This window comes from Podospora pseudopauciseta, chromosome 4, assembly GCF_035222475.1.
Source record: "Podospora pseudopauciseta strain CBS 411.78 chromosome 4, whole genome shotgun sequence".
Lineage (NCBI taxonomy): Eukaryota > Fungi > Ascomycota > Sordariomycetes > Sordariales > Podosporaceae > Podospora > Podospora pseudopauciseta.
This window is the reverse complement of record NC_085894.1, coordinates 3541124-3553895: the sequence shown is the minus strand read 5'-3', so window position 1 is coordinate 3553895 and position 12772 is coordinate 3541124. Positions and strand designations below refer to the sequence as shown.

The window sequence follows — 12772 nt, the reverse complement described above, 5'->3', positions numbered from 1 at the left end:
GGTGTTGAAGCTCATGGTGCTTCTCCTTGTGCTAAGCAGCGTGTTTCTTCGCAGCGACGTCGAAGGCGTCCAGGAGATCTTGTTGGCGAAGACCTGGGTGAGGCGGTCACCCATCATGCGTGAGACAGGCCTTGGCTCGATTCTCCCACTCTTCGGCATTCCTCTTTATGCGATGAAGCTTCTCCTTGTGCTGGTCCTTCTTTTCCTCCCACTCCCGAATGCGGTGCTTGAGTAGATCGACCTCAGCGTGATTGCTCATTGAGCCAGCCAGAGCTCCGGGGACGCGAGTTTGGGACATCTTGCTCTACTAAGAAGATTGAATCGAGAAGGTTTAGCTCGCGTTGTTTGTGCCGAAGACTGGTATGTTGTGTGTCTGGGGACGGAGGTCGACAAGAGCTGTGCTGGGCCCGGGAGAGGGATCGGGAGCAAAATAAGGATGCCCCCGAGAGTTGTGGCCCTTGTAGCGCTTAGTGATGACTGGGAGGCGCCCAGGTGGGAACTCACAGTGTCACTCGCGTCTATCGAGCAGAGAGAAGCCTCGACCGCGAGCTGCATGAGGGTTGCAGATATGATGTGTGAAAGTGAAAGTTGCAGTGGAAAATATGAGGTCCGATTGCAAGCTGTAGGTGCAGGTAGGATGAAGAGGGCGAAGGCAGATAAGATTTTCAAGACTGGCAGTACAGGAAATATCTCCTCCCAATGCCACTGGTATCCCTCTCCAAGATAGCCAGTAGATTGATTTGTAATGATTTCAAGTAAAAAGCCCCTCAACTCGACCATCGCCATGCGGTCTGCTGTTATGTGCATCTGGTGCAGCTTCGTACCTATATACCAACACTGACATGTCAGCGACCTCCAGAGCTCTCAAACCGACGTTGAGAACAGATGACCACAGAAGAATAGATTAATAGTAGCAAAAGCACATGAATGGAGCGATTGATAAGCATAGCTTTAACGATTTTTTTTTGGCACAGTCATAACTTCAATTGCTAGGTATTGGACAACTGAGGAGGACCTTTCCACACTAGACTGATATAGTTGGTACGAGGGGTGACGTGAGAACCCTTACCAGTAACTACCATAACTACCCAAAGCACTCTCCTTTCACCTCCCTAACGTATTAGTCTTTGCTGTAGAAACCTCGCTCACTTCTCATGGCCGAGCTTGTTGATCCTGGCATACACCAAATCCCATAAACAGCCAGCACAGAGCCAGCTACAGTAACCAATCAACATGACGACCCACCAGATAATGTTGGGCTGGTGACCTAGGCAAGTGACTGGCTGCGAAAGTGAGGCCAAGATGGCCAGAAATGGTAAACAAATTGGTGATACAGTAATTGCTTGTTGGTTTAAAAGTAAACAGTAAGGAAATCTAGCCTTAAAAGCAAACCGGTGTGGGTCTGGTGAAAGCCTGGGCCCTTTGTCTGGTGCCCCACAGATAATCATGACCCAAGCCAGCTTGAAAGGGCTGTTGAAGAAATAGACCCAAGTATCAGCGATGAACTCTTTGCCATCCTCGAGAATGAGTTCCCAGATCGACCCAGCAGAGCTAGCCTGCACTTGGCACTGAGTGCTGGGAATGCTGAAGCGATCGCGTTGTCCGGTGAAGAGCACCTCTCGAGTGGGCTCATCTTTTTCCATGAGATCATATCTGAGCGCCCCGAGCTCCTGTTTCAGCTGTGAGACTTCTCTTTCGAGCCCTCACCCTGTCCCACTCAGCCGTGCTGGCCTTCAGCTTGTCCTCGAGATTTGTTCACTAGTTGTTGGTAGTGAGCCTTGTCCGTGGGTGAGAGCGCGCTGTTGTGGAGCGAAACGTCGTGACCGGACATCTTGGTCGTGCCGTTCTGAAGTATCTTGTTCGCGGTGACTGGTGTCAAGAGAGGTATGGGAGGGAAAATATGAGGCGGGTGGTCAACCGGCCGATGGGGAAGAAGGTAAGAAGATTGGCCAGTTGTTCGTGTTCGTGTCAAGACTGAGGGATCAGCGGGCTGCAGACCACGCTGCAAGAGATACTTGCTGGCAGGGCAGGACAGTGGGATCCGGATCCCCTTATCGGGAGCAACAATTCACTTCCACTCCCAGATAAGGCCGCGAAGGAGGGGGTCCAGATAAGGAAGCCCTGGTGCCTTCAAGTTACTGATATCGTGATATGGTACTGCAGATACCACGGGGGGTTCTCTATTGATCGAAGGCCAAAACCGCGCCACTGTGGACAACTCCGAAAGGTTCAACCGCCGTGAATACTGAGCCTTCGTGTTTCGCACCATGGTGGCTGGTCATTGCTTTATCTCGCCCCTATTTGCAGTTCACAATATCATGCCCGGGACATGCCATGTTGCCAACCTGGAATTGACGTAGTTAATACACCAGCAGACGAAAACTTGAAGCTGTTAGTATATTTTGTTGCCGTACGGCAAGGTGGAACAGTTCCCTTCCAGGTTCCTTGGCTGTTGCATATAGGTAGTCATGAAACACATGGTAGTAGCTTGGGTCAAACAGTATGAACTGTGAGTCAGTACAGCTCGCCATCTTTGACTGATGTTATTCTCGCCAAGTTCTACAGCAGACAAACATGATGGAAATCTCAAGTCTGGTCATATGACTGATGGTGATTGGGCAGAACTTTCATAGCAGAAGATCGCGACACAAAGCAAAAGAGCAGGCCAGGGGCTGAATGGTATCATATTCTGACGTCTACCCAATATAAGTATCCAGGCCAACCTGGTGCTGAGCATGAATTCGGATATTGGTGATGTTGACGGTTGACAGTAGGTCGCACCGCAGTTGGTTCTTGTTCTTGTCGACCTCTTTCACTGTGAGCCACCATATTGAACCCCATGTGTAAACTTCTTCTTGTGCCTGAGTGTTGGCTTGGTCGCATCCCTTTCCTCCCCTCCCCCAGTGCTCGATAAAGAGAGCGTCCCTCTGGACCCCTCAAGCATCATGGCGCTGCTCGCTGACGGGTGGTACTCAATCTCCTTGAGCTTGGCAGCATGATCATCATGGTCAGCGGCAACCTGTAGAAGTCGACGCCGGGTAGCATCTCGCTCCTCCCTCAGCCCTTCCTGTGTAATCTTGTAGCGGCCTTCTGCGGCAGCAAGTGAGAGTTGCAGATCGTCAATGATTTTCCTGGCAGAATTGAGCGAGGACTGGAACAAAGCCTTCTCCATCCTGCATCTGTGCGAAACCTCTGCGTCGAGCTTTTCGAGCTCAGTGGCTCTGCTCTGCCACTCCCGAGCCGCGTTCTCCGCCGTCTGAAGTTTCTCCTTATAGAGCTCCCTGTCACGCTGAGCGTCTTGCAGTTCAAGAACCAGGCGGTTTGCCGAGTATACCCGATTGTTGAACCGGTGATCTCGGGTAAGGTCGTGGAGCCTCTGCTCGGCCCGAGTCCTGGCCTGGCGCTCTTGAATCAGAGCACCCTCGAGCTCGCTGTAGGATGGTTTGGTCGTGCGTGACATCGTAGCGGTGGTAATAGTTGGAATGATGATGGTGAGACGGTCAACCTGGCGAAAACTTTGACAGTGCTGTGATGTGATGTGATTGATGGGAGAGGTGTTGGGCGATTGGGGCTTTGTTGTCACTCAGGAAATTGGAGTCTGGCGGGGACTTATCCACTAATCCTGAGACCTCTCTTCACTCCGTAAGCGTTGACTCCTTGCAGGAGTGACCCGGGAGCAATAGGTCAATCTGATATACATTCACCTCAGGAAGTGGGTAATAGACAAAGAAAAGGCTGGGCGGGATCCTTACCTCAAGTCACGGGCACGGGAAATAGGCACGATATCAAGAGTCTTGAGTGAATAGGACCTGTAGAACCTTCCAGGGCCCAATCAAAGATATAAAACTTTCTGTAGATATCAATCTGCTCCTGATATCGGATGGTCCCGGTTTGTGTGGGGCTCTGAAGGCTGGCCTGTGCGTCCGAGTAAAACTATATATTGTCTTCCTGCGCAGAAATTCACTCTCCCAATCCTTTTTTACCATCCTCCTCACTGCCTTGTCCTTCTCTATTTTTCACTTCACCATATTTACCACCTTTCTCAATCCACTTCTACACACCGTCCAGCCCATCTCTTGCATCACGTACCTCGGAGGAAAGAACATCCACAGGCTTAAACAGCGCGCCAATCCAGTCGGGTGCATACGCCTAATGACATTGGAGTCTTTTAGGTCACCCCGCTATCCTGTAAGCGGTCTGAGACGCTTGAGCTCACCTGTTTTGTACATAGGAACAACCTACGATGGCTTACAACCGTTCCTCTATGCCAGGTGCCTAACTGGGTGGTGACAACGAGTATGCCAGACTCGTGAGGGCTTTGATTGACGCCAGGCAAGATCTAGGTCAGAAGAAGGCCGAGTTCGCCAGTGCCATGGAGATGATCAGGAAGCAGGGCGGACAGATCGACGACCTCAACTACAAACTCAACCTTGTCACCCATCGAGCTGAAACAGCCGAGGCCGGTCTTCGTGAGGTCACCGCTCATCATATGGCGGCGCTGGACGAGCTGGAGAACACCCGCCGTGCCTATTCAATTGCCGAGGCCAGGCTCCACGAGGCTGAGAGGGCCCGCGATGAGATGTCAGCCAACTATCGCAATCTGTCCTCCGGATACAATCGCTTGGAGGAGGACTTGAAAGAAACACGCCAAGTCCTCTCGTCCACGGAGAGAGAGTTGAAGAATACCTTGATCGAGCGCAACGAGGCCCGCGGTTCACTCAGGATGTCTCAGGAAGCCTGGAACCATGAGAGAATCAAGCTCCAGTCAAAATACAACGCCTCACAGACTCAGCTACACTCTGTCCAGGGTCGTCTTGATACCACGGAGGGCAGACTCAGGCAGGCGCTGAGGCTCAATGACGAGGCGGCCAAGTCCCTTGCTGACAAAACGGCCTAAATGTACGAGGCGGCCAAGTACAAGGAGGCTTACGGGGTGGCCAAGAAGGATGTCGAATTCTTCAAGAGCCAACTGGCCACTGCTGAGGAAAGGCTCTGTGAGATCCGCAAAGAGCGCGATCTGGCCAGAGTCGATGCGGACTTGCGCGACAGATTGTCGGGTCTGACTCACGGTGTTGCCGAGAAGAGGGTCGGCTTTTCTACTCACGTTCAGGTGGCCGATTTGGGTGTCGAAAGGCCGCCCACACCCCTGACCCTTTCTAGAACCAGGACTTGCAGTCGGAGTAGCTCGATTTCTTACAACCTCTCCAATATGGCTATATAATTTCGCCTAAGCGGACGGTGGCGTGTGGCTACAAGACTATGGCATCGATGTGTTAGCGGCCAGTTTAGGAGGGGCCAACGAGCGTCTCACCTTGAGGCAGCTATGCAATATTCGGGAAAGGCTCAGGGAACATAAGGTAGCTAGGAAAAATTCAGTTTTGTTTCTAAGATCTGTGGTAACGGCAGTGTGATTCCCGATTTGGTGTTCTGTGGTTTGAAGTCGCGTGTTGAAATCGGGTTTCTCACTCAGGCAGACGTCACAACGAAAAAACATATAACACGCAGCACTTCATTGGCCAATACTGTCAGCCTCCGGCACAACTTCATACCTTATCCTTTTTTGGCAGCGCCTTCAACACATCTAGTCCGGGTTCTCACGGCAGAAAGCTACTCGGCATCAAAGTATGCCCAATGGATGGTAAGCAACCGCTCCCAAGGTCGAAGATGGGTATCACTAACCGCAGTCGCTGATGCGCAGGATCCAAGACAATGTTTCCGCAGCCGCCCGCGGGATGCCGACCTCGAGGAGATATGACGCGACAAAAATACACATCCTGGACTCCGCGGCTGATGTTCCGGAAGCCTTGTTAAACAACTCCCTCGCCGCCTGACTTCTCAACGCGCTTCCCATTAGTCTCTTGCTTTGATGCAGGTCCCAGTTTGACCAGATAAGTTTCTGCCATCACTCCGAGTGCCAAAATCTTTGTTTCTATTTGGTACTGACACATGTCTTGGTCAAGCCTCTATTCTATAGCAACGGTTGATGCCAAGACTCTGACTACACCAGCCCGGCCTACGCAAGCATAGCGGCAAACACAACCGTCATAATCCCCACCAAAACCATCGATACGCCACTTCCCCGAATCGCGTCACTCGTTCCCTCTGCCTGGGTCTGTGTGGCATTGGACGTCGTGGTCAAATCGATCGCCTTAATACACGTCAACTGTGCCTCTGCTTGGGAGACGGAAGCCTCGTTGTCGCCGGCCGGGAAGAACACGGTAAGAATGGGTGTAACTCCGAAGAAGTGTTTGGCCATGGTCTCCGCGCCGAAATCACCCTATTTAATCGATGTTAGCTCACCGTGACGCCGACATGAAACCATGACTAACCGTTGAATTGATAGAGTGAACGAGCCGGAGATCGTTGTTCTTTGGGGATGTAGGCCAGCAATCGGAAGTGGCGTTCTTGTGGCTGTCAATAGGCTGGGGGGAACCATCACCCACCAGGTCCACCGCGGTGACATCGACCCAATTATTGCCTGTGGCGAACGAAGCACACTCAGAGTCCAGGTTTGCCAGGAACTCGGTCTGCAGCTTCTCGCATGTGTCGTTGCCTGACAGGTCAACTTCCAAGGCACGCTTTATCAAGGCGTTAATGCAACCATCTGTCATGGCTTGATTGCAAGTGCCTTTCGATCGCTTGGAGTCGTCATCGCCGAATCTGACGCGGTCGCTCACTTTGTTGAAGAAAACAGCACACGAGGCAGGAAGTCTGATGCCAAGAGGAGTACCGAGGTAGAATGACTGGTCGTATTCTCGGTCGGAGCTGGCATCGACGGCACCTACAGCTTTGGTCCAGGAGAGGCCTTTCAGGTCGTCGCCAATGTACTCCAACGGGACGACACCAACGGCGTTGAAGATCTTGTCCACCACGGTGCAAGTAGCGGAGGTTATCCCCTTCGTGATGGGGCATTCGACATCAGCACAGCTCAGGATCTGAGCATTAATGGAAGAGGCCGTGGCCAGCACGGCGAGAACGGTGAGGAGATATTGGCGCGACATGATTACGAACTGCTGAGTTAAACCGTGAAGTAAAAAGAATCCAAGATAAGGAAATTGATGATAAGATACAGGATGCTGTTGGGAGCAGGAGGGGCTGCTCCATTATAACATGAGCACTGCGGCAGTGCAACACGTCAATCGCGTCACAAGAGAGGGAGGGAGCCATGACCAAGCGAAGACGACGGCCGTAACCCAGCCCCATCATTTGTTGAGATGGCATTGAACATCACCTAACTGTCCCGGAAACCCGCAAGACAGATTGACGTCGGATTGATTAACCGCCATGGTTGCGCAAGGAGGGGCGCTATCGCTGCCGCCAGCCCCGAGTCCACCAATCACATGCATTACCAACAGCTTGGTAACCCCTGAAGCACCACTCCTTTGCCGCCCGCAATCGCGGAGACATCTCACCCTGGTCTTGTTGACCGCTGTTGTGGTTGCTAACCTACATCAGTAGCACAGCCTCCTCCATGGTTTTCTGGAATTCCCTCCAGTACCAGATCGAGCATTATCTCGGACCCTGGAGCCCACGAACCACTCCACCGGTAATCCTGCACTACGACAACGACAGCGAGCGCCACCCAACTAGCACGACGTCATGCATCTAAGCGCGGTGGTGGAACAACACAATGCTAACATGTAAGCAACCACCACGGTTTTCCCCATATTTTGGGTTCCGAGCCTCAAAATATATCATATCTCAGAAAGTTTTCAATGATGAAGACAGGGCAGGCCGTTCTAATAATGACAATCAGCACCGTGGCCGATGCCAATGGCACTGTGCTCGACGCCGTCAAACGACAAGAATTATATGCCGAAACAATGGAAGGATTGCGGATATCTCGGCTGGAGTAATGCTGGGGTTTCAAATGCAATAGTCCAGGACGTTGTGCGGTGTTGGATCCAGTAGAGACGCGTCGGTAGCCGACGAGGGTTATTTTCATCGTGTGGGGATTCTATGATCCAGGCCAACATCATGAAGGCCGATGAAGGGAGGATTGTCGAGCCATGGGTTTTGCTCGCTTCGGTGGTGTTGTGTTGTCTGGGAGACTGCCTACCGCCATGCGGAAAGGAAGGCGTTGGCAGCAAGCGTTATCTCTCGCCGCCAGGGCCCGAGATGTATAAGAAGAAGGGTGAGGCTCTTGTCCTTGTGGCAATTATCACATCATCACATCATCAAGTTGCACATCTCTCCTATCAACCTTTACCATATTTCACATTTTCTTTTTCTATTTTCAAAGGTGTGCCGCGCACATATTCTTCTCTCTTCACTCATTAAGTTCATCTACATTCTTTTTTTTTTTTTGCTTTCTTTTGCAAACAGTTCTACAAGCAACATCATGGCCGGCGCAGCAGGAGCTCTTCGGGTCATCTCAGCCATCTCCGGCCTCCTCAATGTCATCACCTTCGGTCAAGACATGTTCTCCCAGCCCGATCCCGTCGGCTCAAAGGTTAAGATCACCGTCGGCCTCGACGTCCCCGGTGGCCTCAACAACGCCGGCGGCGACCTTCCCGATGTCCGTCTGTTCAACGAAGCCGGCAAGTTCCTCGGCATTGCTGCCGATCCAGGCTCCATCGGCGATGGCTCCACCGGCGAGATCAAGGTCGACCACAAAGACGACAACGGCCAGCAGGCTACCTACGCCCTGTTTACCGCCAACGACAACGCTATCTGCGTCGCCAGCGCGAGTATCACCTGGCCCAACGGGGATCAGTACGGTTGGGTGGGCGACTGGGGTCGTGAGTGTGGTGGCAGTTGGTACTACAGCAATGTCTTCATCCAGGGCAGCGATTACAAGCCGGATTGTCTCTGGATTGATGCCAATGGCGACCAGCCCCAGACAGGCTTCCAGGTTCACTGGCCCGAGTTTGTCCAGAGAGATGACGGCAGGCCTGGTGAGAAGGATGGATTGGATGTGGGATACTTCTGTGAGGCTGGACCTCCGTTCACGTTGTACACTTCACATGAGCCGAGAGCGGTCACATACTGGGTTTTGAGTAATGGGAAAAGGGTGAAGAGGGGGGCTACAGGACGGTCAAGTATTCATCAACGGAGACAGCAGATGGTGAGGGAGAGGAAAGGGAACGGGACTGACGCGGCTGGTCACGGAACAACCCACGCTTTGGCGCAGAAGCTGGGTGAGATGTTGGTGTTGGATCACGGGAACAACGGAAAACACTCGGCTGCGAAGCTCTGCTCGAGCCCTACTTCTATGGGACCCGACTTCGCCAATGATGCGGAGGGACTCTTTTGCCGGATGTCAGACAAGACCTTGTGGGTTTTCTGTGATGGCGTTCATATTACGGATAATTGCTTCAACCCGGACTTGCAGCAGGTCGTTGTTGGCGGTAAGGTGACCAGAGATAGGAAGTACGGGAAGGTTATGTCTTGGAGGGCAGGGAGTAATGGCGGTGATGGAGGGAGATCTGGGTATTACTAATTGTACTCTCGAAAAGTATCATCCGTATTTAAACTTTATACCTGCGTAAAATAATGTGAGACGGTGTTTGACTACCTACCTTCGATATTTCATGATATTTCATGCCCTTTAACTTGACTTCTATTTCCCAGAGATTTTGCGCTACCCTGGGTGTTCTTTTCCTCTTAGTTCTAGCGGTTTAGGAAAATGGCCTGGCTGCTTATGGAGTTGTCCAATGCCCGCGGGGAAAGTGTATTTACCGTCCAGATGTATGTACCGCCTCTAACACATTCTCTCCCCAACGGCAAGGCCAAGCATATCCTGGATAACGACAATCCCAGTTTCATCAAGCAGCTCGACGAGGTGAAGCTAGGTATTGATAATGGCAAACAGGCCCTCGAAACCGCAATGGCCAAGTCCGATCGTGAGATGAAGAAGATGGAGGAGTCTTACAACGAGAGGGCCCAAGAGGTGGAATCTTTGGAGGGGGAGGTCAAGGCCTTGAATCGTCAAATTACTGATCCTGTCAATGAAGCGGCTTACAACAAGAAGACAACCCTCAACGGGGTCGGCTGGGATCTTGTCGAAGGGGATTATCCTGAGTTATTGTCCTCAAAACGACCTCAGCTTCATGGTCTATCGATGGCCCATCTGTCACAGCGCCTTCTCAACATTTCGGTAGGCGCTCAGAAATCAACATTGTGCCAAAAGATAGCCCTGAGAGCCCTTCATGTTCCTAAAGGTCTCTTGCGTGGTTTTAGCGCTCGTAGATATGTATTCAGGGGTCTGTCATCAGTTTAGCGAAGTCTAGGTAGTGTGGGATTAACAGCGGTCACAGCCAGGTGCTTTCCCCCTGTGCTCGTGTGTAATTGATTATGTTGTCACTTCCTCATTCTACCGTTTCTCCAGCAGCAATGGTTGCCAGTGTTCTCCCGTGAATGCATGTGCTCACGTATTCTCAACCCATCGATTGACTTTTCGATTTTGTGGAGGTCTTCCGGCATGCTATGGGCCATGGCATCCATCACAGTTACCGGTCATGTCAAACAGCGGGTTGCTCTGTAGAATACCACATGCATTGGGCTGACCACTGTGGCTGTTGTTGAAAAGGTGGGCTTGCCCTGCAGACTCTGTTGACCTGAGAGCATCAATGATACTCGCCTAGGCCCACACCTGTATATTCACTTGACGCTCGCCGGCCCCGCACGACACAATTCACTTGAACCACTCTATCTCCATTATAAAGCAGTCTTTCCGCAGCCTCTCTCCCCGTAAAAAGTTCTTTACTCCCTCCACCAACATCCCCGGCTTGTCTGACAGTCTTCCCAACACCCGCTCACCCAAGTCAAGTCTCCCACCTCACATCACCTACAACCATTACTGTCGCCATCAACAGTTGTTGCGAGCAGAGTCAACTACTAGGAACTTCAGGAGTCTCGTTCAGATTCATTCCGCGCTTCCCTATCAAAGCTACGGGTCGTAACCGAAGGTACGATTCATCATACATCACTCATTTCCATCCCCACAGGCGTTGACACCATCCCTACCCAGATCTGACGGCCGCGTCGACAACATCCAGTAACAAGCCTTCATAACGCAAAAATCCCAGACCGGCTTTGTCGACCACCATCGAACCCTTCCTCACGCGAGGTAAGTCTTCCTTCTCTTCATTTATGTCAACCACTAACGCCTCTACCAGATCCCACAGGTCTCCGTCCGGAAGCATTTCTTCGTGCAACCCCGATGCCTCACGGTCTCGCCAAGCATATGGTTGCCAACGCTGAAATGGAGTGGGCTCGTAATGAGGCGGCCATGGCCCAAGCCAGGTTGGAGCTCAGAGAGGCCGAGGAACGTCAGACCAAGCTCGAATACGACCTCAACACCTGGCCCGATACCACTCAGGCCCACGAAGGCTGGCTTCCGGTGGCTGTTAACGAGATTGAGCGCGGAAACCAGTACATCTTACGGCTTCAGCATCAACTGTCCAGTGCGGAGGCTAGCCTTGATGTGGAGCTCCGGCGCAGCGCGCTTTTGAACATGGTATATTGACACGACTCGTCGGAAATTTTCTCCTCAATTCACACAAAGTTACTAATCGTTGGCTTGACAGGAGCTCGAGGTCTTCAGAACCAAGCTTGAGGCCTTCGAGGTCCGTAAAGAGACCGCTTCGACCACCTGCAAGAGTGAAGTGGCTCGGTTGAAGGGTCAATTGGTCAAGGTGAGAGGCGAGAAGGACGCTGCGCTCCAGAAGGCCGCTGAGAGCGACAAGGCTCTCCAGACCGGACGTGCCAACTTCACCAGGAAGTATAACGAGGTGGCGAAGGAGAGGGACACCTTGAAGAAGGAAAAGGAGGCCGCACTCGAGAAGGTCGCCCAGAGCGAGAAGGCGTACCAGAATGGACGCGCCGGTGCTATCAAGCGGTACGACGAGGTGTGCAAGGAGAGAGATGAGGCCAGAGAGGCGCTCAAGACCTCCAATACCGGCATCCTCAACCAGAAGATTGCCCAGCTGAAGAAGGAGAGAGACGCGGCTCTCGCCGAGGTCGCCAGCTTGGAGAAGAGGCTCGAGACCAGCAAATCCAACTTCACCCGCAAGTACGCCGAAGTACAGAAGGAGAGGAATGCGGCCCTCGCCGAGGTCGCTAGCTTGGAGAAGAAACTTGAGACCAGCAAAGCCAACTTCACCCGCAAGTACGCCGAAGTGCAGAAGGAGAGGGATACGGCCGTTGCGCAGGCTTTCAAGACCAACGAGGAGTTGGACCGCGGTTTTGCTAAGTTCACCAGGCTTTACAATGAGGTCCAGGCACAGAGGGATCAGGCCATCAATGAGAGAGACGCCGCCAAGGATGAGGTGGCCAAGGTCAGAGACGACATGAACGACAATATGGCCGTGATGAACGTTCAGCATGCCGACCACATCAAGCAGGAAAAGACTCATTACGACTGGGAGACCGATGTTTCCTTTCACTGAGGATAGCTTCACTGCGGTGAACGTCTTACTCTCATTTGACACCGCGCCAATTCCATACCAGGTACATCGGGAACCCATCAGACTTCGGCACCTTGCTTTGGCCCGGAGACACTCATCATTCGCCTTTGTTGCCTAGAAAGCGCTGAGATTCTCTTCCCTGAAGATGGTTGAGGTCATTGCTTTCCCAACGATTGGGAGTTCTGTTAGTCTAGTCAGCTTAGCTTTAGTAGTGGTTTAGGTGTATTACCTTTTACAGTTATGTTTTCTTTCTGTTGTGTATGTGTCCAGCTCATACATAATCTTGTCTCCTCGTCATTGGAGATACATTGTTTCGATCTCTTCAATATCTTGCATGGGCGACATCCAGATACTAACTGTTG

General features: G+C 52.0%; 5 protein-coding genes across 5 annotated transcripts; 2 read left to right on the top strand and 3 right to left on the bottom strand.

Annotated features, from left to right (window-relative positions):
• Positions 1 to 2812: 2812 nt before the first annotated feature.
• Positions 2813 to 3460, bottom strand: QC763_405785 (uncharacterized protein; the record flags this gene model as incomplete). Its single annotated transcript, XM_062912222.1, has 1 exon — positions 2813 to 3460. The coding sequence occupies one exon, from the start codon at positions 3458 to 3460 to the stop codon at positions 2813 to 2815; it is 648 nt and encodes a 215-aa protein (XP_062766193.1).
• Positions 3461 to 6013: 2553 nt separating this feature from the next.
• Positions 6014 to 7001, bottom strand: QC763_405780 (uncharacterized protein; the record flags this gene model as incomplete). The annotated part of the gene is made up of 2 exons (XM_062912221.1): positions 6014 to 6277; positions 6330 to 7001. The coding sequence occupies 2 exons, from the start codon at positions 6999 to 7001 to the stop codon at positions 6014 to 6016; spliced, it is 936 nt and encodes a 311-aa protein (XP_062766192.1).
• Positions 7002 to 8341: 1340 nt separating this feature from the next.
• QC763_405770 (uncharacterized protein) lies at positions 8342 to 9480 on the top strand (the record flags this gene model as incomplete). The annotated part of the gene is made up of 2 exons (XM_062912220.1): positions 8342 to 9036; positions 9205 to 9480. 2 exons carry the CDS (start codon positions 8342 to 8344, stop codon positions 9440 to 9442), a joined length of 933 nt encoding a protein of 310 aa, XP_062766191.1. The 3' UTR covers positions 9443 to 9480.
• Positions 9481 to 9688: 208 nt separating this feature from the next.
• Positions 9689 to 10222, top strand: QC763_405765 (uncharacterized protein; the record flags this gene model as incomplete). Its single annotated transcript, XM_062912219.1, has 1 exon — positions 9689 to 10222. One exon carries the CDS (start codon positions 9689 to 9691, stop codon positions 10220 to 10222), a length of 534 nt encoding a protein of 177 aa, XP_062766190.1.
• A 1195-nt stretch (positions 10223 to 11417) lies between these two features.
• Positions 11418 to 12329, bottom strand: QC763_405760 (uncharacterized protein; the record flags this gene model as incomplete). The annotated part of the gene is made up of 1 exon (XM_062912218.1): positions 11418 to 12329. The coding sequence occupies one exon, from the start codon at positions 12327 to 12329 to the stop codon at positions 11418 to 11420; it is 912 nt and encodes a 303-aa protein (XP_062766189.1).
• Positions 12330 to 12772: the final 443 nt, after the last annotated feature.